We start from the raw sequence: 26,498 nt of genomic DNA on the forward strand, positions 1-26,498 counted from the left end.
TCATTATGAACACATTTCCTGCTCATTTACGTCTAACAACTTGTATATATATAATATATAAAAAATGAATTGATCAGATGATGATTACTGTTGGCGGAACTACCAGATGTTCAACTCAGGGTGCATTTATGTCTGGACAGAAAAACCCTTTCACAAAGCTTGATTGATGTTGCGATGCAGTTTGTTGGGTTAGGGAACAGCTTCCAAGGGAATAGCCAATAATTCACGTTCAAAATAACAACATATTTAAAGTTATATGATTTAGAATGGATATTTTAGGGGATGACGAAGCTCAAGATCTGAAATTTAAACCTGGGGGTCGTTTGGACATGAGCCATGGTTTCTTACACCACATCCGAAGGAACCAGATTGCCAGGTGACCGCAGACCGCAGGCTAGCTACCTTGTGTGATAGCAAACATTGAAGACTTATGCAGTATACTTTGTGGATGTACCTAGTGAAGTCTTTGATAAGTATGTCTTTGCTAAAACGAACGATTATTTCCCTCACTGCTGGCACCCCGGACATGCGCAGAACGGGCATAAGGGGGGCCCCTATTTCTGTTCTGATATGGGTTTTCATCAGACAACTTTTAACGATTTGGCGTTTTTATTACAAATAACGTCGTGAATCAGTGATACAGGTGTGATAGGGTTTCATATTGACCAAGTGTTGTCTTGTTCGTTAGAGATGATTATGACAAGGCGGTGAAGCAAGCTAAAGAGCTCCAAAACCGCAGGCAAACAACTCCTAGACGCCCACGTCGACCAGACATCCAAGTTTACCATCCACGAAGAAGCAGTAAGAATAATTCAATATTTTATTCATTTCAAACTGTCCAATATATCGATCTAGGACTTCCCTCAGTGTGTGTGCTTGTGTGCTTGCAGACGGGTCGGAGACGGGTGTGGGTGGAGCAGATGAGTCGAATGAAAGTGGGTCAAGTTCGGAGGCAGAGAGCCAGGGAACCGAACTGTTCTGGCTCGACTACCAGTCCGACTCCGGAAGTGTCACATCCTTCATCGTACACAAGGTATGCACGTTAGCGTGTGTAACCGGCACCCTGTTATAGTGTTAGTTACTCAGGGCATCAGATGGCTGAGCGGTTAGGGAATCAAGCTATTAATCAGAAGGTTGCCGGTACGATTTTGGCCGTGCATAATGACGTTGTGTCCTTGGGCAAGGCACTTCACCCTACTTGCCCGGGGGAATGTCCCTGTACTTACTGTAAGTTGTTCTGGATAAGAGCGTCTGCTAAATGACTAAATGTATTGCATGTAAACAATGTTATTTTTAACCATGTCTAACACTAACATTACATGTAATGTTGTTGTTTTTTCAACCACATCTTAAGTCCTACAAATAAATGTCCTTGTGTCCCATGTTGACTTACCTCAGGGAGACAAGCCAGAGAGGGTGGTGGAGCGCGTGGCAGAGAGGAACGACTTGGACAAAGCCATGAGGGTGGCGCTGCAGGCTCGAGTTCGACAGGAAATGGACAAACGAGGGGACAAGCGCTGAGCAACGCATCAAAGGGGATTGCTTGAGTCGTCACGGAGACAGAAGGGAGAGTGTTGAAGAAGACAGAATTCCTTCAGTGTCCTCGCAAGAGTCCTATAAATACACATATGATGACAGCCGTATAACTGGGACCAGAGGTACGACTTGAACCTAAGGCACAGAGGATGTTTCAGGAGGTTGGTGGTGTTAACCAGCAAAGCTGAGCCCTATGTGCCAACGGCTCCCAGGAAGTAAACACACAGCATTTTAACGATGTAGATCACAATAACATAACAATTGTCTGCAGAGAATGCTAGTGAACTGAAACAGGTCCATGCAAACTGAACGCATTTGAGGTTTCGACCCTTGAAATTGATCTTCTTGCATCTGAAAATAAGTTGCGAATCACATGATGGGGAAACGGTCATTTTAAAAAGGGAAAGAAAATCACGGTTTATGCAAATCCTCTTCAGGAGAAGAAGAACAAGACATGGTGTGGTTTGATGTGAGGGGTCCCGACCATGTGACTCGACCATGTGACTACTGTTGATCAGCTGACCTGTGACCATCTGGGTGTGTGGACCATGTGGTCTCCCTGATCTGGAGAACAGACTGACACACGGACAGAACACCAACAGGCTCTAGAGACTGTCACCCTGGAGACTGTTACCCTGGAGACTGTCACCACAGGACAGTCTGTTTCTATATCCTGTACCATAGACTCTGTACAAAACGTACTCGTGTGTGTGTGTGCGTGTGTGTGTGTGAGTAGGATGTTGGTGCATTTATTTACAGTTCTTTTCAACATTTTAGATTTTTTTTTTGTTCTCTTTGTGATTACATGTGTTTGATTTGACTGAAGAGGAAATTCAGCAGCAGTTTTGTCTTGGTGACAAATGTACTTCACTCCGTCCTCCATAAGTTATTATAGATATTTTTTTGAGAGAGACTTATTTTTGATACTTTTCTGGAAAGTCCTATGATTGTGGTGTCTGTGTTACAGATAATAAAGGCATTCATTATGAGAAAAAAGTGAGAAGTAGCCTAAATGCAAACCGACTGACTAATATTCTGATTGAGCCCAAGGCCCTCTATTGTCTTCTGAATATATACGGTATGAAAAAACTATTTTCTTTAGGGCCTTACCATCTAATAAGGAGACCTGGCAATACTGCTGTTTTACGCTAGGGGGCAGCACAAGCATTGTTCAACTGAATCTTAGTTTCTTGTTTTGAAGGGGGCGCTGTTACAGGCTGATATACTGGGAGGGTTGCGTCTTCCTGGGTGACGCTGAGATGCAGCCGTACCTCCGCCCGCTAAGGTTGTAGCTCAGTTTGGACACTTGATAGTTTAGTTACCGATTATATTTCTTTCCCACGACTACAGTTCCAACATTGGCTTGTGGGATGGGCACCCAACAAAACACACACTCAAAAGAAAAAGTTTTATATATATATATATATAGGGAATTACGTCTGGAAACACAATCTGATTATTCCGAACAAGCCTGGAGATAAGTAATGCATGAAGACGTGCTAGCTTCCTAGCTTCCTGACTGGGATACATGCTTGACCAAGCCATTACCTCAGTTATGCAAACACTGAACTTGGAGGGGGGAGGGCTCTCTGATGCTATTGGTGGGATGGAACCACACCTCTTAGTTCCTGTACCCCCTGCTCTTTCTAACCGGCCCACACCCCTTCCCCCGCATGTGACTGCAGTTGTTAGAGAGAAACATTACTTTGACGACACAAGTGTTGCAGTTGGTCCCTGTTTTGCATGGGCCCGTTATGCAACATACATTACATAAATAATTGCAAGATTACAGAGGCAGCCGATTGGGATTTTCTCGACCACCATTTTATGATTAGCTATTGCTGGGTATCTTTTGGTTTGATTGGCATAAATTTATAGGCCATTCTTTTTCAAACACTTTAGTTCAAAGACTTGAGTCTGACCATGGCATGAGCCACGGCCTCGACATTGTCACCCCAAAGATATTTGCAGAGGTTTTCTATCTTTGTGTCTTTATTCTTTCCAGTCGTCGTTTTTAGGCCTGAAATCGATTGGTGAACTGTCATTCTGCTAAACGAGAACGCTAACCACAGACAAATCACCTCAGACGTAGCACTGCAGATTTGGGAATGTTCTCAATATCCCGTAAAAACGGACCATCTCACGTTAAGAGACCTAACGTCAAGACATTAAAGAACAAGAGGGTTTGTTGAGTTTTCCTGTCCTTCACTGTTGCTGCCGTTTAGCATGTGTGTATCACAACTGTGCTGAGGTGACAACTGCACCGTTGACGCTGTCGCTCCCAACAATATGAACGTGGCACATTTTTATCTGCAGCCAAATGCTCTAACGCTGAGCTATATCAATTCCTCGGTGTGACGTCCCCAAAGCCAGAAGTCCATTGACCCCAATATGGCTTGTCTGTGGTGTACATAACGGTTAGACATCCTTCGATGCCTATATTAACGTGCGCACGTGGTCTTCCTATCTGCGTCCACGCTCCTCTCTAGGATAGCGAGATTTTCAAGGCTGTAGCCGTTTCCTATCAGTGTGAGAGCGGTTGGTATCTGGAGATGTGTAGCCAACACTTCGCTCCATAGTAGACTGAACACTCGGTGTAATGATAAACGGTGTATTTTGCTTTTCGTCTGTGTGCTTGGCACAAAGTATAATTTAAGAAACACAAATTTTATATGTAGGCTATAACACTTGTATAGATGTCAAATGTATTTCAGTGCGTGTCTTTAATTCACCCTAAATACCAGCACCAACCTATGCAGGCTACACTGAGGAAAAATCCTTTAAGACGGTAGGCCTAACCAAAACTTAATCAGCTTGCAGGTGACATTAGTTAAATTACACACCGGCTGTTCCCCCGTGTTAAAGTCATACGTCTAGGACAAGCAACATGAACTTTGTGGCTCAGTACTGTACAGCCACAACGCACAGCACACCAACTGGTATGTGTGAGATATAATTAGCGGCTTGACCATGCCGACGTGGTCGTGAGTAACAGCTGCTGCAGAATGGCTCCAGTATGAACACCGTTTATCCCTCTACAAATACCAGCTTCTCACAGTTATGAATTACTAAATAGTAGCTAGTAAACTTCTAGGTACTTAAGATAGTCTTGAACTGTGGGATGTCCACAATATATTTGATTTGTTGAACTAAAAGTTATCTTTTGATATAGCCTATAGGCTACAGTATTGGTGTTATTTGTCTGGGTGATCAGTGATTTGATGATTCGGTTGGGGACACAAGGCCGCTGGTGACAATATAAACTAGCTTTCCCTACGCTATATTGTTTACTCGATCAATCTTCACTGACTGTTATTTTATATCTGGTTGGCCTAGTTCCTCGAAACCAAGGAACATCAAGGAACTTTTCACAGTAAATAATATACAGGCGACCTTAATGCGTACTGAAAATGTTGCAAGAAAAATATATTCTGTTCAACTGCTGAGCAGCTGCTTGACTCAGAAGGCGTGCAGGTTACATTGCCTCCAGCAAGTGAATTTCTGAGATATGTGCAAGGTCGGCGGATGTCATCGTCCCTCGGACTAAAAAAGGTCTTCCTTGTGCTGCTCCTGTGCTCCAGACCTACCGGACCAAGTTAGCCCGAGGGAACCCGGGTTGCCGGGAATCAAATGTCGCCTCAGTATTTGTGCCAATAGCCAAGGGACCGTTTGAGAGGCTTCGGTGAAGGTTAGACACGTGTCATGGCGCGGATATTAGCCCCATCACCTCATAGTTCAAACACTACTCACAGTCCTTAACATGTTGGTCATACAGCCACCAAATCAAATGATCAATCCATCCATCAACTTGGGAAATGATTAACTAAACAGGTACGATAGAAACACCATCACCAACATTTTGTTTGTTCAATGGAGTAAGATTAACAGAGCAAATACAATAGAACACCGGGCCTCAATGAACAGTCTGTAAACCATGCAGTCAAATCTATAAATCTGTTTCAACAATAAACAATACCCGATTTGTTTCAATGCTAAGAAGCAAGCTAGTGTTATGGGTAAAGAAAACATGGACTAAATCTACTAACAAATCTTAATATCAAGAGCTAGGCCAAATACACAATGTCCAAAGCTGACTATCGTTTGTGCCAATGCAAGGTAGTGACTGGTCTACCCAATTAAACTGAGAGGATTCAGCTCATAAGATTACCCATGTAGATTTGAAAGTAAACCCGATTTACTGAAGGCTCAGCTGTAGAAAACCTCTGGACAAATCCTGATTTGAATGCATCGCTATATGAATGCATAAATAAAAGGTCGTTGGAAGTGCAGCGGTAAAACCGTTGCGCAATTTATGCTTACACAATGACAGTCTTAAAACCCAAGTCTCATCCAGTCTGAGAATGCACTTTTCAAGCAAAGACAAAAATACCCTTTTCTAGGCCCTACTTTTAATCTCACAAGGGGGTCACAGGGTCCGTCAGTACTGTAGTTCTAAACATATAATATAATGTCAAATTCCAGAGCAACTCGTGGGTGCAAGTCCATACTTGATTGAACAGTGCTTATGAAAAGTCTGGATGGATTGTTCATCATCAGTTATTTAACCTCTGGTTAACCAGGAAGGGCCAACTATAAGTGTTTCAAAAGCTTACCAAGCCCCCCAAACTGACTCGTTGTCTAAATTTAAATACCCTTTGTAACTTTGACAAGTGCCTGTTAAATAAGGTTCTGTGAAGGATTGACCAGTGCTGGTTCTACATTGTTCTTAACTTACAAGGCCTTGGATACCTCAAGCGGAACATCATTAAAGCACCTCGCACAAACTCACAGGTCCTCATTTAAGCACCACCACCTCAGTTGACCTGCTATTAAAATAATAAAATAAAACGACACAGGCTACATGCTTCATGATGGAAAGATGCCTTTTATTTCAGGTAATTGACAGGAGGAAGAAATATCAAAACCTTTAAAGACAGAAGCATTTTTACAGTACAAGCTACCTGTTCCTCAAGATATTGGACGCACGTAGACAGAGCAAGAGTGGTTGTGGGGGAGGAAGGGAGTAGAGGAAGTAGAAAAGGCACTCCTACACTCACTGTAGCCCTGCCAGCTGACCTCAGAGTGGTAAAAACTAAAATAAAAATGGGGGAAAAATAACCTAAACCCAAACACAGGCAGAGGGTGTCATGTAAACATGTCTGGTTTCTCTGTACAACACCAGATAAACTGCCACCCTCCCCCTCGCGTCACGGTTAAGGACACTGATGAGGAACAGCATCAGGCCCAGAGGCTGTGAACTACATTTACCACGTGAGCCGGCGGCGGATCTCTACAGAGGCACACCAAAGCTTTTCTGTAGGACACTTTGGAACCACGAGAGACACGCCGAAAAAGGTTGTCGTTTTATTTTTTCAAAATCAAAAAACGTGATTCAGAAACTCGAGCCTTTCCCGTTTTAGTCGAAAGCTGCCTTCTGATTCGCTTAGCTTCTGTCTCCACGCCGAGTTTGACAACAAATAAATAATGATCCGTGTCACCTTGTGCACTTTTAAGAGCTCCTCATCGCGGTGACAGAGTTGTCCTCAGGGATAACGACAGGCCAGGTTTCTCTGTAGCTACACCCGCCGTCGATACCCAACCTGGGGAGTTCCCTCAACAACCACGTTTTACAAATGTAAAAAAAGACAAGACGGAAAAAAGGAGTTTTTATAAATATAAATTTCAAGGTTAATAACAGACGATCCAATCCACACCATTGTTCAAACTGTTCAGTATAAACTTAGACGTCCCCTGTAGACCTTAGCAGTGACATAGCAGCTTCTGACTTTTCTGTAGTACGCCAGAAAACCGCAAAGGCCTGTTCAGGGACTCGAGAGATACTGCTCATCCTGGGGAGAACTTGAACCACATGACTTCCTTGTTCCTCAGCCTGCAATGCATAGCATATCTTAACCACTGACCATAAAAAAACGTGCCATTTTTACATCCTCCACAAAGATATGGGGAATAAAGCAGGGAAGGGGAACAAGGACAAATGGGGGAAGGTTGCTCAGTACCAATAAATTACTGAAACTGGTGGAGGACTCTTAAGCTCCATTTGATCCCACACGAGCAGACTTGTACCATACGGATGCCCGCAAGGTCCCTTACTAGAGTAGCACCAGTAAATAAACAAGGATGTTGTGTATACGGTCTCCGTCTATCGACACTGATGGTAGGGCGGACCTAGTAAGTATGGACGAACTGAAGCTAATTGGATGGTGATGGGGCATTGGTGTAACGAATACAACACAAGTGTGCCATGTTTCATAGAGATGATCTGGTAACATCCAACCATTCTTCCTATATCCCTTTCCTGGGGAATGTGAAAGACGAGTCAAGAAAGCACTAGACAGCAAAGACTAGAGATGGAGAAGGAGAGGGAGGGGGGGGGTGCAGGAGGGGGTTGACGAGGCCTCAATGATGCCACTACGAGGGAATTTTTATTTTGAAAAGGGCCTTTTCTCCCCTGTGGACCATGAAGGCTTCTCTGTAGTATACACCAACAGGCCTGGGAGAGAAAAGCTTGACAGGTTTAGTATTTGAGCTTTTTGGGCACTTCCCACGGGAAGGAGTCTCGGCCAAAGTGACCGTAGGCAGCTGTCCGCTGGTACATGGGTTTCTTCAGATCCAGCTCCCTGGAATACACAATTAACTCATTTAGCAGCTGTCACACACCAGAAGAGCTCAGAGGCAGGCATCATCTCACACAGCCATAACACGCTCAGGTAATCAGCCAGTGGGGAGCGTCGAGAGCCACAAACAAAACGGGGGGGGGGGGGAAATCAAGAAAAAGGGGACAGAAGTTGAGTCGACTGGCTGGGGAAGGGAAGCAGCATGTGCACTTACCCTGCCTCCCAGCTCAGCCTTGAGCGGTGCGAGGACTGCAGCTGGGAGGGAAAGGCCATCCATCCCATTTAAAAAAAAAAAATGTCAATACGGCACTATTTCATGTATGCACCTTCCTACAAAAGCTAATTCCTTGTCTGTGCAAACGGCATGGCGGATAAAACCCATTCTGATTCTGAACTTTTAACAAGTCATGGAACTTCAGTTGGAAACCCCCCCCCCCCCTCCTCTCTCTGGGGTAATAAAACAGACTTCAGCCTCTAACAGCTGAACTGTGACCTTAGGCACTGCATTTGTTCCGTGGCGCACGGGGGAGGGGGAGCGGGTTGAGAATCGGCGAGCCCTGACTGGCGCATTCAAAAGCCACACAGGAAGCAACAGCAGGAGGCGGACAAGGAATGGGTGTGGCCATGCCACTGTCCAGCATCTGCACCGTAGGGTATTAAAGCCCGCCTCTAGCTGTGATTGACAGCTCAGGCAGACCGTAGAGGAGGCAAGATTAGAAAGAGGGAGGAGCGAGGGGGGAGGGATAGAGAGGGGAGGGTTGTTGATTGGCTTAAGAGCCACGAACACTGAGAGGGTTCTACATTACCTGACAATGACTCCAGGTCGGAGGTCAAAGTTCTTCTTCACGATGTCCAGCAGCTCCCTCTCGCTCTTCTGGGAGGTTCCGTAGTGGAAGATGGAGATGGAGAGAGGGTGGGCTACTCCGATAGCATAAGCCACCTGATAGACCACGACAAGGAATTAGCAGGTTGGACTCTAGGACTTGAGGGAGGCATTATTAAAAATATCAGCTGGCTAGACGAACAAATGTGTTTAAAATTTAAAACAGGTTTGTTTACAAATGTGGGGTAGAACAGCACCTTTTTTTTTTTTTACTCAGAATGCAGCCGTTAATTATTTTCCTAAGTGGGATGGGCGATATTTCAAAATATTGTTGGCACGTTTTACAGCTCTCCACCCCCCCCTCACCTGGACCAGCACTCTCTTGCACAGCTCAGCCTTGACCCCCCCCCCCCCCCTCACCTGGACCAGCACTCTCTTGCACAGCTCAGCCTTGACCCCCCCCCCCCCCCCCTCACCTGGACCAGCACTCTCTTGCACAGCTCAGCCTTGACCCCCCCCCCCCCCCCCTCACCTGGACCAGCACTCTCTTGCACAGCTCAGCCTTGACCCCCCCCCCCCCCCCCCCACCTGGACCAGCACTCTCTTGCACAGCTCAGCCTTGACCCCCCCCCCCCCCCCCCCCCTCACCTGGACCAGCACTCTCTTGCACAGCTCAGCCTTGACCCCCCCCCCCCCCCCCCTCACCTGGACCAGCACTCTCTTGCACAGCTCAGCCTTGACCCCCCCCCCCCCCCCCTCACCTGGACCAGCACTCTCTTGCACAGCTCAGCCTTGACCCCCCCCCCCCCCCCCCCCCTCACCTGGACCAGCACTCTCTTGCACAGCTCAGCCTTGACCCCCCCCCCCCCCTCACCTGGACCAGCACTCTCTTGCACAGCTCAGCCTTGACCCCCCCCCCCCCCTCACCTGGACCAGCACTCTCTTGCACAGCTCAGCCTTGACCCCCCCCCCCCCCCTCACCTGGACCAGCACTCTCTTGCACAGCTCAGCCTTGACCCCCCCCCCCCCCCTCACCTGGACCAGCACTCTCTTGCACAGCTCAGCCTTGACCCCCCCCCCCCCTCACCTGGACCAGCACTCTCTTGCACAGCTCAGCCTTGACCCCCCCCCCCCCCTCACCTGGACCAGCACTCTCTTGCACAGCTCAGCCTTGACCAGCGACTTGGCCACCCAGCGGGCAGCGTAGGCTGCTGACCGGTCCACCTTGGTGTAGTCCTTCCCTGAGAAGGCCCCTCCGCCGTGGGCCCCCCAGCCCCCATACGTGTCCACGATGATCTTTCGACCCGTCAGGCCAGCGTCCCCCTGGCAACAGAACACACAGACGTTTTTAGGAGGAAGAGCACTTCGCAACTGGTTTACTTTTCCGTTCATAAAAAAAGACAACTTGGGACTCCCATTATTACGTTTCATTCAAGTTTACTTTTGGACTTGGTCAACTTCTTGTCCCTTACGTTAACTGTAGTCAGCTTCTCTCCATTCTTTAGTTCTTCAATGTTCTAAGAATTTACAGTACTTTTGGGGGTAAAGGCAAAAAAATCCTGACTACAAACGTCAACATGTCCTCCCTGCTAGCGCCGTCCCCGGAGGCGGAGTCTGACGCTCACCTGACCCGGAGGCGGAGTCTGACGCTCACCTGACCTGTAGGCGGAGTCTGACGCTCACCTGACCTGTAGGCGGAGTCTGACGCTCACCTGACCTGTAGGCGGAGTCTGACGCTCACCTGAGGGCCCCCGATGACGAAGCGCCCGCTGGGCTGCAGGTGGTAGATGGTGTCATCGTCCAGGTAGACGCAGGGCACCACGGCCTTCACCACCTTCTCCTTCAGAGCATCACGCATCTCGTCCAGGCAGATGTCCTCGTCGTGCTGCACGGACACCACGATGGTGTGGACACGCACGGGCAGCATGGCGCCCCGGTCCTGCCTGTACTGCACAGTCACCTGACGACACAGAAAACAGAGAGAGAGAGTGAGAAGAGGCTCCGGGTTAGAGGTCAAGGTTAAAGGTCGAGAGGGAGGGGAATAGGAGACAGATAGTAAGGGGGAGAGAGACAGAAAGAAAAGGGATGTTCCGTCCCTTTTTATCAAGAGAACCATTTAAATAACATGACCTTGACAGAAATAGGCCAATGGGTTCAAATTCCTGCCCTGGCTCCAGTGAGGAGGTCTACCTGGGTCTTGGAGTCAGGTCTCAGCCAAGGAAGGGTTCCGTTGCGGCGCAGTTCGGCCATCTTGGCGTTCAGCTTGTGGGCAAGGACGATGGTGAGGGGCATGCACTCCTCGGTCTCGTCCGTGGCGTAGCCGAACATCAGGCCCTGGGAGAGAAGACAAACAATCAGTTGCAACAACAACAACAAAACGTGCAACAACAACGCAAAGTATTCGTTTGGCTGCTGCTTTAGGCGTAACTACAGCACAGGAGTGGATTTGAACTTCTTGATCCGCAGTCGAAGTGCTCTAACCACTAAGCTGTCCCCCCCTTCCCTTTCTGCGACGTAAACACAGAAAGCTGCTTCGCCTAACAGTGTTTGCTGCTGGTCGGTTGCCCTCAGGGAGGAGCGACGGACCCAAAACACACCTGGTCCCCCGCCCCGATGTCCTCCTCGTTGCGGTCGATGTGAACGCCCTGGGCGATGTCAGGAGACTGCTGCTCCAGAGCCACCAGCACGTTGCAGGTCTTGTAGTCGAAGCCTGCGAACGAGGAGGGCCATTAAAAAAAAGGGCACAGTCAATAGTTTTGAGTGCAGAGTGGATTTGAGGGATGGCTGGGAGGGGAGTGTAGTCGGAGGGAAACGCACCTTTGGAAGAGTCATCGTAACCGATGTGACGAATGGTATCACGTACGACCTTCTGATAATCAACTGTGGCTCGAGATGTCACCTCTCCAGCCAGCAGAATCATTCCAGTCTTGGCAACAGTCTCTGCGAGAGGGAGATACGAAAGTGAAAATGCCTTTTTCGTCATCTGTGGCAGCAGTGTTGTTGCCACAAAACACAATAACCTGCTATGCACACTTTCAATAGAGTGCTAAATAATGCAGGAAAGAGTAGCTGACTTCATAGCAGGATGAGGTTGCATCACTTTTCTCTTACCACAAGCAACCTTAGCATCGGGGTCCTGCTTAAGGTGAGCGTCGAGCACAGCATCACTGATCTGGTCGCAAATCTTATCTGTGGAAAGCAAAAAGGTTTGCAGTTATTGATCGGCTGTCTAATGAACCTTGACTTTTGTTGACGACATCGGCGGCCACACTAATTTTTCACTGCGTACCTGATAGTCAACGTCGGAATATTTCAGTTCCGTTATCCCCAACTATGCATTTTATGTGATTGATCGGGACCATTAATATTGTGATGTCGAGCGCGCCTCAAATTGAGTGTGAAAACCTACTGTACGGCAGTTTTGAGTTTCCATGACCGCAGCCTGGGATCACGTGGTTGGTGACCGTTAAAATACATATCAATTAACAGTTGGCAGTCGCCTTAACATTAAAGTTAAGGCTTGTATGTACCGTTTGAACATGTTAATCCATGCAATGTTTGTGTAGAGCAAGAACTAATCTAACCATCCCGGCTTGGCGGACCACATTTAGACAAATCTTGGGGCTCGCGGCATCACAAACAATACAGTGTACGTATTGTCAAATTCGCATTAGGTTAGCCCATCAGTATTGGCGGGCTATCTTGTCCGTAGGTAAGGTAAAAAGTTATCTAGTGAGCTATGCGCACTTCCTTAGTCACAATAGTAGCCTACATTCTAAGCAGGGAGTTTGCCCTCAAGATTGCTAACAGTTGCAAAAATTATGTCAGACCATTTGGCCCACCCCTCATATGGCCATGCGGCAAGATGCTAGCTAGCTGTAAAACACGAGGCTTGAAATGGACCATTTAACACAGGCAACTAGCATGTCAGGTATCGAAAAATAACTAGATCTTTTTAACATGCAACAACATTTTCATAACACTGTTGGTGAATATATAAAACACGTAACTAATAGGCTAAAATGAAAATCGGCACTTCGTAGGCTTGTGTTTGGCTTGTGGGCTAACCCGGTACTACGGCGTTAGCTACCTAGCTAATATCTTACCGGGATGCCCTTCTCCGACCGACTCCGAGGTGAACAAGAAGCAGTCCTCCTCAATAAGGGAGTTATGAAAACCGTTAATTTGTCCGTTCATCGTTTCTATAGTTGTTTACAGAATACAAACGCTTTAGAAGTATGAAATGTATCAACACAATTACAACCGGTGTTTTAAGCTAATGGCTCCGCTTTCTTGCTCTTTCTACCCTGCTGTGGTTCATTCCAGGCATTCGCGCACTGGATGGCGCAGCCTTCCACTATTTATTCTCGGTCGCGCAGACGTCACTGTGGACTTTACCATATCAAACGTGGGGGTGGAGGTTGGCCTAAAACATGGACCAGGTAGACTTTGAGTTGGAACAACGTGTTCTATGTCTTTCTTTCTGTATCTCTGATAAGTATTACGGGACCAAATCAAGGCTTTTGATTAAGTTACAAAGCAGAAAGCCTAAGTTGATCAGATTTGTCCGGAGGGTAGGGTGGGTGAAAATTGGTATTGAGTTACGTAAGAGATAACGTACACAGTCTAGGCTTTTGACTTCATTGTACAGCTTTTACTTAGCCATAAATATATTTCAGGTTCATCAGGTGGTTACTGTTGGCAATTCTCCTGGCGTAACAATGTTTCCGGCAGCCGTAAATCAAATTGTGAACGTTGGTTGTAGGTCTGTTACACTTCAGTGTATGTTCAAATGGCGGTTTAAGTGGGTTTTATTACACTTTATTGGATGGTGGATTTGATAACAGCTATGAAACACCGCTCATTAACGTTAACCCCGTCACAGGATACTGGTTTAATGCCCTCCAATGATATGTGAAATCCATGGACAGTTGACATATATGACAACACTCAAAATGGACATTGATTGACACATATAGATTTTCAAAATCAGAACCAAAGAGGTTAGGTCCACCATCCAGACGTCACGTAAACTCGCAATATCAAACCCTACTTCTACTTCCAGATTATCAGGAAAAAACGACGCACGGGGAATTGGTAGGAATATAGGCCTACAATAACCAACTATTTTTTTTTACTTTAACCACATATAGTCAAGCACTATGAAGAGGGATAAACAGTGAAGAGCAGCTCTCAGTAGCTATATACTGATTGTGTTGTGTCACAGCACAGGGCAGATGGATGAGCGAAGCTTGTCGTGGCTGATGTACGTGTCTGTCTATAGTGTGAGTTACAGGATATGACAACCAGAGCTCACTCAAGCGTCTTTTAGCCTACATTATCTACAAAACTGATCTTTGGCCAAATCTGTGCCAGTGAAATCAAACACCATAATTGTATTTTGTTGGAGGGAAAACAGTAAACAAACAGAAGCTGCTGAGTCATCAAGGATGTTGGTACGGTTTTCCTTTTCTTTACTGAGAGACATGAGTCATTTATCAATGACACAATTAAACAATTTTTTAAGACCAACCCTGCCTGATCCAATACGGTCACAATGACAATGCATTTCCCAGCGACAAAGAAGTATGATTTTGATTCTATTCCTTTAACGCGGTTCAAGAATCACACCCTATGGGAAACAGAGTTGCCTTTGACCGACTTATAGTCATGATGACAATCCTGCAGGATAATAGCAACGTTGTGTTGAATACCAAAAACTCGCTTCCCTGGCTCATCGCAAAATGAGGAGATTCTTATCAGGAAAACCATAAGATTGCCATGCCATGCTCTGTCCTACTGAAATGATTTTGATCGCCCCACTCCCTAATGGTAGCAGTTATCATCCATCTTATTGTTACACTACAAATGCGCTACGATAAACCGATAAATGTAATCGCTGTGAAATGATTTCGGTGTAGCCTACATTTGCTTTACATGAAAATATGCTGTGACCTGTCCAGTCTTTGCTCTTTTATTTCTGTTTGTGTGTTTTGGTGTCACCGGACCATGTCACCCAACATGTCATTGGTATTGCATCAGTGTCCGACACCGAACGTGACACGTTGGAGGCTAAAAGTTGTTAGGTGGGCGTTTATGTATACAATGAATATGGCATCAGGATATTTGGTCCCTAACAACTATTCCTTCATAAATCGTGTCATAACAAAATCAGTCAAGGTTACGAAACTACCAATGAAAGGCAAACGTCATTGTGTAACATGACAACACCGTTGTGCATGGATAGTAGTGCGTCTTTTACTCACCTTTTTATTGGTTACAAAACCCATGCTAATATTAGACAAGACTGAGCTTGCCTATACTATTTGGGGAATTCCCTAAATAGGGCATTTCAAAGTCCACATCCACATAGTCAATGACCTCTCCACAGAAAATATCCAATACTAGTATGATTGCAATAGTTGCACAGGACCAATACCAGAGCAGAAGGTAGCAGTGGAAAACGTCTCAGTTTGACACTATAGCTATCACAAACCCCACTTACTCTTAAGTTACTTTCATCAGGTTTCAGTTCTCATGCTCTTGTCACTTCCCACCCTGCCAGTCCCTCCTGTGCTGCCGTCACCTCGTTTGGTTTTACTGGCCTACCTCACCTGGACCACCACCTACCTCACCTGGACCACCACCTACCTCACCTGCACCACCACATACCTCACCTGGACCACCACCTACCTCACCTGGACCACCACCTACCTCACCCGGACCACCACCTACCTCACCCGGACCACCACCTACGTCACCCGCACCACCACCTACCTCACCCGCACCACCACCTACCTCACCCGCACCACCACCTACCTCACCCGCACCACCACCTACCTCACCTGCACCACCACCTACCTCACCCGCACCACCACCTACCTCACCTGCAGCACCACCTACCTCACCCGCACCACCACCTACCTCACCTGGACCACCACCTACCTCACCTGCACCACCACCTACCTCACCTGCATCACCACCTACCTCACCCGCACCACCACCTACCTCACCTGCACCACCACCTACCTCACCCGCACCACCACCTACCTCACCCGCACCACCACCTACCTCACCCGCACCACCACCTACCTCACCTGCACCACCACCTACCTCACCTGGACCACCACCTACCTCACCTGCAGCACCACCTACCTCACCCGCACCACCACCTACCTCACCTGCACCACCGCCTACCTCACCTGGACCACCGCCTACCTCACCCGCACCACCACCTACCTCACCCGCACCACCACCTACCTCACCTGCAGCACCACCTACCTCACCTGCAGCACCACCTACCTCACCTGCACCACCACCTACCTCACCCGCACCACCACCTACCTCACCTACCTCACCACCTACCTCACCACCTACCTCACTTGCTTTTCCCCCGAAGCCCTCTCCCTGTAAACAGTCCTCTTCCTCCAGTTGCCTGCCAATGTTTTGTGGTGCCAAGATTTCTTGCCAAGATGTTTTGCATTCTTCGTTCTTTGTTTTTCTCTCTCCCCAGACTGACTGTTTTTGACCGTGCTGGCCTGCTGTGCGAGCCTAGGATTCCCTGCCTGCCCCTAGTCTGATCTCCTGGCCTGTTTGACTGATCTCCTGGCCTGTTTGACTGATCTCCTGGCCTGTTTGACTGATCTCCTGGACTGTTTGACTGATCTCCTGGCCTGTTTGACTGATCTCCTGGCCTGTTTGACTGATCTCCTGGCCTGTTTGACTGATCTCCTGGCCTGTTTGACTGATCTCCTGGCCTGTTTGACTGATCTCCTGGCCTGTTTGACTGATCTCCTGGCCTGTTTGACTGATCTCCTGGCCTGTTTGACTGATCTCCTGGCCTGTTTGACTGATCTCCTGGCCTGTTTGACTGATCTCCTGGCCTGTTTGACTGATCTCCTGGTTTGCCTGTTAACGAGTGAACCGAGCTTTCCTTGCAACTCTGTTTCCTTGTCCTGCTTCAGGGTTCGAACCTGCCAGTCACAGTGAACCTCTCAACTGTCTTACATAAGGTTGTGAGTGTGCTGTCTGGCTCACCAGTCTGGCCCACGTTAGTCTGGCTCACCAGTCTGGCCCACGTTAGTCTGGCTCACCAGTCTGGCCCACGTTAGTCTGGCCCACCAAACAGGAACAATAAGACTCTACAAACAAACCAACTTGAGGAGGAGCTTTATTTTTCCGTCTGGACAGCGTGTGTCTGTTTAGGTGAGTAACCGGAGGGCTTCAAGCTCTGACACGCTCACACCCTGCCTCCTGGGAAGAGCCTCACGCCTCCCTCAGATGGCAACATTCAACAACCAGTTAGTCTTGTTAGGTTTACGGGAATCGCTCCGCCATGCCAGTCAACATCCATCCCAGTTAGTACGTACAGTACAAGCTTGCAGAACCTAATCAATCCACAATAAAAGACAATGAAAGCTAACATTGATCTGCAGATAAAACTTTGAATTTAAATCATTTTTGCTACCACATAATAGTATGCCGTGTGCGTGGATAAATATATAAAAGTAAAAAGAAACATAATACAGTACATTATGTGAAATGAAATATAAAATCAAATGCAATATCACTACACACCATTTTGCATTGAAATGATTGGCCAGCAGGATTCAGGCTCATCGGACACTCATAAGAAAATAAATCTTTTTGGCTTTGATTGTCATCTTTTCTCTATTTGTCATTTACATACATACTCTTGCCTGTTTTAAACATAAAATACACATATAATCACATTCTTTAGTTAAAGTTTCTATCCATATATATATATATATATATTATATTTATCATTGCACACGTGATCATATAACATGATTTAAAAAACAAGATTTTAGAACAGTGACAGTCATTTGGAAAGCGATCTTCCATCACCATTGATAGTGATATTTTAAACCAACCGACAAGCTATTCCTTCCCTTTTTGCACAGATCTAGTCCCTGAAATGAACTTCAAGACATGTTCCTATACAGTACAGTAGCAGTTAAGTTCCAGTAAATAATCTAGTTTCTTTTGTCTTGTTTTCAGTTCGATCAGTTGAAAATAATCAAATGTGTACAATACACAAAAGAAATTGGCATGAAATACATAAAAGTCCTTCTGGTTTCTGCAAGCACACGTATCCTGTGCTGTTCCTTTTCAGCCGTTATCTCAGAGGTCAAACTGTCCTCATCACGTTTAATAAGTCTCAACAGCCAAATATTTTACAAAGAGGAGTCAAAAACAGCACTTAACGGCACAAAATCACAGTTCTGGAATGTTGAGTATGCCCAGCAAACCATGCAATCACATACACACACACAAACACACACACACACCTGCAGACATCCAAATACACAATCACTTCCCTACAAACCCATTCATATAACACATACACACACACAATTAGGTTACAATACAACAGCACACGCACTCCTAAGTTACAGTAACAGCCCATAGGTAAATAGTCTAGGATGGTTGCACTGGAGGTCACAAGCTACCAATCCAACACATTACTTCTAGAAATGACAGAACGGCGTCAGCTAATCACCATGACTACTGATAGAGAAGAGAGGAGGATGAGAGAGGACGTGTGTATGAGGGGAAGAGAAAGAGAGAGTGTAAAGTGAGAGACGAGGCAGGGAGAGGGAGAGATGATGTGAGACACAAAGAGAGGGAGAGTGAGAGATACGAGAGAGATAGAGGTTAAAGACCGTAGAACTAGAAAGAGAGGAGTTGAGAGAGAAGGAAAGAGGATTACAGTAATTACAAGGTACCCTGAAGGTGAACACTGCCCCCTATTGACTAGACACTTTATTGTCATCCTGGCTTTGCTGTACAGCATGTTGAATTCAGTCTAAAACTAAAAAAATGCTGTTGGAATGGCGTTTTTTATTTAGGTGTGGATGCATGCTTCCTTGGTCCGCGTAGGGCCTTACGTTGTACAATAGAGCCATATGGCTATTTCCATGGAAACATAAGACAATTCTCTACTGAAATGTAGACCAGACTTAATCGAGGCTCCAAATTCTGTCCGAATACTTTTCGTGGAAGCTAAATCGCTTACCTTGTCACAAGACTGTTCTCCAGCCCGGACATGCTAATCTGCAGACTAAGTCTCAAGGGCACAAAGACTAATACACAGTTTCAAAACGTCTGAGAAACAAAGCGTGAAGTTGTACTGCCCCTGGATCTCGTCGTGTGAGGCTCTTGAAAAGCAGCCAACAAGGCCCTGCCTCGCCTCACCCTGCCTCGCCCCCTGCCTCGCCCTCCCCAGGGAGGGAGAGGAGGGACAGGAGAGCGAGGAGGCAGAGGAGAGAAACCTACACTTGCATTTTTTTTTTAAGGAGAACGCAAGAAGCTTTTAAAAATAAACCAAGACGAGGGTTCCCCTCCGACCAGAGCCCTGGCCCTGGCCTTGAAGACATGGCATCAGAGAATGTGCATTTTCACTAAAGGAAACATACAATACAGTGCATGTGTAAAACAAACCACACTGAGGAGTTAGCCATGTGGCCCCGTGACAGCAGACCAACAGACAGGGGGGGGACTCAATCACAACCCTGCGTCCTCGGCCCCAGCCCCAGCCCCTGCCCCGGCCTTCTCCCCTGGACTGGAGGCCTCGTCAGCGCCCCCCACTGGCCCGTTGGGGGCGTCGTCCTGGGCGGAGTGCAGACTGAGGCCCTCCACCGCTGGAGGTTTGGGGCTTCCGCTCCGGCTGTTGCTGCGGCGACCGCGGCGCTTGCGCTTGCTGGGGCTGGGGCTGCGTGAACCCTTCATGCTGTCGTCCTCGGAGCTGAATTCAGAGCTGTCGGAGGGGCTGGCTTCAGGGCTGGAGGTGGGCAGCTGGATCTGCAGCAGGGAGGGGGTGGAGGAGAAGGGGAGGGGGGAGGTCGAGGAGGAGGAGGAGAGGGGGTAGGGTGGAGGAGGAGAGGTGGGGGGAGAGAGATAAGGAAGAGTAAGTAAAGGTTCCGGAGCCCTGGCGGAGGCTCTGGAACCTTCTCTCCTCCTCCTCACCTGGAACGGCTCGGTCACTCCTACGATGCTGCTCATATTGTTGCTATAGTAACCCAAGAGGAAGTCTCCGGAACCCTTGGGCAGTTCTTCCTCGGTGAAGGTGACCTGCAAGAGGTTACGGACAAACAGACAGGAAGAGACAGAGAGAGAGACAGAGCGAGAGACAGAGAGAAACAGAGAGAGCGAGAAACAGAGAGAGACAGAGAAACAGAGAGAGCGAGAAACAGAGAGAGAGAGAGAGAGAGAGAGAGAGAGATAGAACATTAGTAAGACAGTCGTACGACCAATCTCTGTATTTCAGTTGCCTTCTTACGATTCTGTACCTGGTGTTCCTGTCGATGGAAATCTGCCTCGTCCTGCTTGGCCCACACATAGCCGACGTAGTCCTTGTGATGTTTGAACCCCACCTGGAAACGCAAACGTTTTATTTTTATTTTTTATAACTCAACGTTTCTGTCATGACCCAGGGCCGTAACTGACAGCCCGTCAACACCGGAGAAACATGAGGTACCTTGTACAGGGCGATCCAATCCCAGGAGCTACGGGCAAAGTTGGGAGCAACCTTGAATCTGGCGATGGCATCTGCTACGCTGTTCCACTCGTCCTCCACCATGAGAGTGACCAGGGGCATGTCCACCTTGTAGGGGAACTAGACACAGACACAGGACCACTGGTAAAGAAACACTGTATCTGTGTTGAACTTCATTCAGCTTTGATTTACTGATAGGACAGTTGGGGAGAGAGAGGAAAGAAGGGGGGGAATGTGGGGTCAGATGGCAGAGCGGTTAGAGAATCGGGCTACCAATCAGAAGGTTGCCGGTTCGATTCAACCCGTGCAAAATGACATTGTGTCCCTGGGCAAGGCACTTCACCCTATTTGCCTCGTGGAGAATGTTCCTGTACTTACTTAGATACGCTGTATCTGTGTTTGCCTATATTCAGCTTTTATTTACTGATAGGACAGTTGGAGAGACAGGAAAGAAGAAGTAAAGAGACTACTAGGTCTCTCGTCGCCCTCTAGTGGTGCACACTACACACTGGAGATAGGGTCCAGGGTGCAGTTTGGGTGGTGGGGGTGGAGGGCGTGGTGAGGTGTCTGACCTGCAGGGTGAAGATGGAGGCGACGGGCTTGTGGTCGCTGACGGTGTACTCCATGTGGCTGCGGTAGAAGTGCTGCGTCACTCTGGTGCCTGTGCTCAAGCAGGACAAGGAACCGTGCTTGTTCCCGCCACCATCGGGGGCGGGGCCGGCCGGGACGGGGGCCCTCAGACGCCACAGGATCCTGTCGGTCCACGCCGGCTTACGCTTCTTACCACTGAGGGGGGGAGGGAGGGGGGATACAGAGAGAGGGAAGGGAGAGAACAAGGGAGGGGAGAGAGAGAGAGAGTGTGGGGGGAGGGAGGGGGATACAGAGAGAGGGAGGGGAGAGAAAGAGGGAGGGGAGAGAGAGAGGGGGGAGGGAGGGGGGATAGAGGCATACAGAGAGAGGGAGGGGAGAGAGACGGAGTGGGGGGAGGAAGGGAAGGAGGGAGACAGTGAGAGGGAGAGTCAGAGAGAGACAGATCATCAAAAGAAGAAGCTACTCATGGCACTCAAGGTTGGAATGAAAAACAAAGTGAGTCTGGACAGCCGAGCGGACAAACCTTGTGTCGTACGTGTGTGTCCCAGTGTCAAACTTGTACGTGGGAGGAAACTTCAGAGGACCCTCCAGAAATCCTTCCAGAACAATCTCATTTCCTTTGGCCTTGTTCAGCTGATTACAGATTTACAGCAAAATTGGTTATTAAACTGAAATAAAGAGTCAATCTGTCACTTTCAAATGTTGGACATAAAGTTTATTTATTTTTTAAACCTAACACACATTATCAAACTGTAATGTTTACTGAAATGATTAAGATAGAGCTCTCGGTGCAAAACTAGCTTGTGTAAAGAGACTACTAGGTCTTTCGGCGCCCTCTAGTGGCACACACTACACACTGCAGGTAGGCTCCAGGATAAAGATGGACACAGGAAGGGACGAGGTTGAGATGTCTCACCTGGTCTTTCTCCCACAGAATAGAATACTTGTTGTTGTCGATGGCTCCCTTCACCACATGCATTTCCAAGTCGTCGATGCGGAAATTCAGATCCCCGAACCAGAACACCACGCTAGGAAGGAAAATCATATTTATGCGGATGTCTGTACATGTACACGTGTGTATGTGTGTACACATGTGTGTGTGTGTACGTGTGTGTGTGTGTGGGACTCACTCGTGGTCCAGGACCCCCGTGGCTGCCTGGGCCTCAAACTGCTGCTGCTGCAGGATGCTCTCAAAGTCCTCCATGCGCTGCTCTGAGTTCTCCATGTGAGCTGGGAGGTGGCAGTTGAGGAAGCACACCGAGTGACCGTACACAGACATACGGGCGCTCACCCCCCCCTTGTTCCCCTGCCATCAGGAGGGAGGGAGGGAGGGAGAGGGGGGGGGGAGGTCAGAGGTCACAGAGTCAGAGAGGGTGCAGCTGTGAGGAGAGGACTGACTACCCAATGGGGGAGGGAAGGGGCAACTTTGAATGAAAACGTGTTCATGTGAAACAGACATTACGGAAATGGAGAGGGGGCGGGGTGAGGGGCAAAATGACTGTCTCTTCATGGGGGCTCAACATTCTTAGCTGCGCCCCTGACGACCAGGGCGTCCCTGACGACCAGGGCAGGTAGGAGAGGAGGCAGACGTGAGGACGTGACTTTTATCTGCCGACAGGAAGCCCCCCCAGCGGTGCTAACGACCTGCAGATGCCTATTATCAATATTTAACTTGGATGAATATTTCAGGTGGGTGTTTACTCTGCTCAGTGTGAGGACTGGGCGGATCCCATCTCCCGCTGGTCTCCCGCTGGTGTCTCTGACCTACGACAGGAGGAACGACACGGGCGGAGAGAAGAGAGACACGGGATGCGCTGATGTTCATCTCACACAGGAAGGAGAGTTCAGAGACCACGCCTTATCTACGTGTCCCTGAAAGACCCGTCGTTAGGATTCGTCCAGACCGGGGCGCTTGCTTTCTGTTTTCTGTTAAGGGGGTCAGATGGCTGAGCGGTTATGGAATCAGGCTACCAATCAGAAGGTTGCTGGTTCAATTCCCAGCCATGCAATATGACGTTGTGTCCCTGGGTAAGGCACGTCACCCTACTTGCCTCGGGGGGAATGTCCCTGTACTTACTGTAAGTCGATCTGGATAAGAGCGTCTGATAAATGACTAAATGTAAATGTTAAGACAGTTCTCAGAAAAATGCCTCCAGTAATTATCTCTACCGCAAAAGGATCCAGCCTGTGAATGCTTGATATGGACGTCTAGGGACATTTGTTTGAGCTTCCCTTGTCTGGTCTTATCACAGAGCTCAGCGCACGTCTGAAGTCCACACAGAGACTTGACGAGCCAGACGCAGAGAGCGGGAAGAGGAAGGTGTCGGGGTCAAAGGTCAGGAGAGGCGTGGCATCTGACACCTCCACAGAAACAGTGGGGGCTTTGTGAGACTGTCTGAGACTGTCTGAGACTGTCGTCTCTCTCCAGACCTGGGGGGCGGGGGGGGGGGGGCAGTCTGTCAGGTGGACCTGTCTCACTGAGCTGGTGATGAGTGTGTGTGTACATGTGTGAATGTTTTGTGTGTTGTGTGTGTGTGTGTATATGAGTAGTGTCCTGTGTGTGTGTGTGTGTGTCTCACCCAGTAGCCCCCCAGGCCTGTGCGGGTGGTCTGGGTCTGGACTCCTCTCAGGAAGGGCAGGTGGTAATACTTGGCAAAGACCAACAGCAGCACGCCCTGCATACGCTGAGATGTCACCTGGGGAGAGAGAGATGGAGGGATGAGGGGGGGAGAAGGAGGGATGAGGGGGGAGAAGGAGGGATGAGGGGGGAGAAGGAGGGATGAGGGAGGAGAAGGAGGGATGAGGGGGGGAGAAGGAGGGATAAGGGGGGAGAAGGAGGGATGAGGGGGGAGAAGGAGGGATGAGGGGGGAGAAGGAGGGATGAGGGAGAGCAGGGTGGGAAGGAGGGCGAGAGAGAAAGAAAGAGGGAGAGAGAGAGAGAAGGAGTGAGAAATCAAATGGAATAGTGTTTGTAAAGCCCTTTTTACAGGCCCTCACAGAGGGCTTCAGCTGTGGCTACAAACAGTAACTGCAGCTCAACACAGAGAGAACAGAAGATGTGTGCGTGTTGATACAAGAAGAGATCACACCTCAACACACCTCGGGCAGATCTGGTGGTGAGACATACTGTTGGCTTATTCAAATATCTGACTTATAATAACCCAGCAAACTGTGTTTATCTCTGTTCTACTCTCTCCCCCTCCCCCTCCCTCTCTCTCTCTCACACAAACACACGTCCACACACACATTTTCTCTCTCTTTCCCACGCACACATACACAAACACACGCGCCAGACTCTCTCACACACATACACACACACACACACACACACAACCTCTCTATCTCTCTCGCTCTCTCTCACATTTGCGTCGAGCCCTGAAGGCTGGTGCAGTGTTTTGCATGAAGCAGTGGACATAAAGGAGGCCATGGCCGCCAGTCTCTCATCTCTGTGTGAGGACTCACTCCACGTGACGGCACACAACACTGACCACAGAGCCTCTGACATCATCAGCAGCCTCAACAGGCAGAGCTGCAACTCGTGCGGTCTGCACCCAGACCAGACGACACCAGGACCAGCATTTACATGTATTCATTTAGCAGACGCTTTTATCCAAAGTGACTTCCAAGAGAGAGCCTTACAAAGTGCATAGGTCACTGATGACAACAAGATAGCCCCCAAAACAGCAGAGCTGCAACTCGTCTGGTGTGCACCCAGACCAGACGACACCAGGACCAGCAGAGCAGCCGTGAAAGACAAGGCCTTTTTCCCCCTCTCCATATTAAGCCCATCTTATCGTCCCATTAGCTAATTGCTTACACAATGAACCATCGTGAGAGAGATCACGTCAGGATCAGGATATGACACAGACTGCACTTCCTGTTTTTTTTTCTGATGTAAATACGCCCCCAAGGAACCCCACCCCCCCCCACACACACACCTACACACACACACACACATCACCAGCTACTTCCTGCGTTTCCTGTTTTGCCTTCCTCACGTAAATGCCACCCCACCCCCCCACCCCACCCTTCAGAAGCCTGGTCGCCCCTGCCTGAGCCTCCCTCTGGCCAGTAACACACTCCCCCCACGTGAACAGCCCTCTCTCCCTTTCTGTTCTCCCTGGCTATCTGGAAGACGATGTTGCGTAACGGTGTGTCTTGAACCGTGAACTGGACAGAGATTGTGTGCTTTTGTGTGTATGGGCAGTGTGAGGGCGTGTGTGTGTGTGTGTGTGTGTGTGTGTGGGTGGTAGCCTGCTTGGCCAGTCTGTGCGAGTGTGTGTTAAATATTTTTATGATCAACATCCCTCAAAGCTATGAGATGTCCTGTAGGCTGTAGTTTACATGTTACCCAGAATAGACTCAACACTGAGCCCCACCAGCACGCAGTGTCTATACAGTGTGTGTACCTGATGTATGCATGCATGATTACGTGTGTGTTTGTGTGTGTTTACTGTATACACAGTGTGTGATGTGTGGTGTGTATACGCATGATTGTATGTGAGTGATATGTGCATACATGATTACGAGTGTGTGTGTGCATGATAACGTGTGTGTGTGTGTGACTTAGGGCTAACGTGAGTTGTTAGCCACTGTGTGAACAGGGTTGTCCTGAATACGAACAGCCATGGTCCTGACAGTAACATCCATGGTCCTGACAGTAACATCCATGCAAGTCTTCCAGAAACAACATCATCTCATTCAATGGATACCAACCTAGTTTGATCTCCAGAAAAAGCCATTATCTTATCTAATCATTATCTTTCGTTTACATAAGTGCGTACCTAGCTAGTAATCTCCAGTAGAAGCGTTATTTAATTCAGTGTATACCTCGCTAATTTCCCTCAGTATCCCCCAGTGTCCACAACACAAAGTGTAACACGTGTTTTGCTGTTGTCAGACGTCCTCTGGGCTTGTTACACCAGCAGCTGATTAAGACAGAAACTGTAGATGCTTCTGGAAGGGGCGGCAGATGTCTTGGGTTAGGATCTGTTTTCAAGACGGACGGTCGATATCTGCCGGCCCTCGCTGCGATTGGTCTCCAGAAGCCCTCAGGTTCAGGATGGGAGGCGGAGGGGGGGGGACATTGAGAGGGGAGGGAGGATGATTAAGAGGAAAGGTGGAGGGTGGGTTGAGGGTGTGGAGGGTTGATGGAAGGGGGAGGGTTGAGGGGAGGCAGGGGGAGGCAGGGGGGTGATGGACGAGGAGAGGGGAGCCTATCGCTGACCGAGGGGTGGAAACTAAGGTGTCTGGTTCCACCTCCCCTTCCTGGAGACGTCGACACCTCACGTCTGCCCAGCATACCCTGGACAGCCAGACAGCCACAGAACACACCTCACGTCTACCCAGCACACCCTGGACAGACAGACAGCCACAGAACACACCTCACGTCTGC

The 26,498-nt window shown here is 48.4% G+C and overlaps 3 protein-coding genes across 4 annotated transcripts; 1 reads left to right on the forward strand and 2 right to left on the reverse strand.

The window, feature by feature from the left end:
• Positions 1 to 135: 135 nt before the first annotated feature.
• On the forward strand, positions 136 to 2,373 carry cunh2orf68 (chromosome unknown C2orf68 homolog). Its single transcript, XM_047016709.1, has 4 exons — positions 136 to 376; positions 689 to 801; positions 891 to 1,033; positions 1,399 to 2,373. The coding sequence occupies exons 1-4, from the start codon at positions 267 to 269 to the stop codon at positions 1,519 to 1,521; spliced, it is 489 nt and encodes a 162-aa protein (XP_046872665.1). The 5' UTR covers positions 136 to 266; the 3' UTR covers positions 1,522 to 2,373.
• A 4,028-nt stretch (positions 2,374 to 6,401) lies between these two features.
• Positions 6,402 to 13,338, reverse strand: mat2ab (methionine adenosyltransferase II, alpha b). 2 transcript variants are annotated; one of them, XM_047016687.1, is made up of 9 exons: positions 13,101 to 13,338; positions 12,106 to 12,183; positions 11,812 to 11,934; positions 11,592 to 11,704; positions 11,185 to 11,328; positions 10,736 to 10,954; positions 10,135 to 10,317; positions 8,978 to 9,111; positions 6,402 to 8,174 (listed from the first exon to the last, which is right to left on the reverse strand). In XM_047016687.1, the coding sequence occupies exons 1-9, from the start codon at positions 13,189 to 13,191 to the stop codon at positions 8,072 to 8,074; spliced, it is 1,188 nt and encodes a 395-aa protein (XP_046872643.1). In that variant the 5' UTR covers positions 13,192 to 13,338; the 3' UTR covers positions 6,402 to 8,071. The 2 variants fall into 2 exon arrangements, with proteins under 2 accessions (XP_046872643.1, XP_046872644.1); XM_047016688.1 differs by lacking the exon at positions 6,402 to 8,174 and having other exon boundaries at positions 8,974 to 9,111.
• Positions 13,339 to 17,147: 3,809 nt separating this feature from the next.
• Positions 17,148 to 23,825, reverse strand: inpp5jb (inositol polyphosphate-5-phosphatase Jb). The gene is made up of 10 exons (XM_047016686.1): positions 23,683 to 23,825; positions 22,234 to 22,409; positions 22,020 to 22,131; positions 21,627 to 21,736; positions 21,085 to 21,298; positions 20,495 to 20,632; positions 20,307 to 20,390; positions 19,984 to 20,088; positions 19,706 to 19,818; positions 17,148 to 19,503 (listed from the first exon to the last, which is right to left on the reverse strand). Exons 1-10 carry the CDS (start codon positions 23,782 to 23,784, stop codon positions 19,419 to 19,421), a joined length of 1,239 nt encoding a protein of 412 aa, XP_046872642.1. The 5' UTR covers positions 23,785 to 23,825; the 3' UTR covers positions 17,148 to 19,418.
• Positions 23,826 to 26,498: the final 2,673 nt, after the last annotated feature.

Source organism: Hypomesus transpacificus, unplaced genomic scaffold (genome assembly GCF_021917145.1).
Source record: "Hypomesus transpacificus isolate Combined female unplaced genomic scaffold, fHypTra1 scaffold_42, whole genome shotgun sequence".
NCBI lineage: Eukaryota > Metazoa > Chordata > Actinopteri > Osmeriformes > Osmeridae > Hypomesus > Hypomesus transpacificus.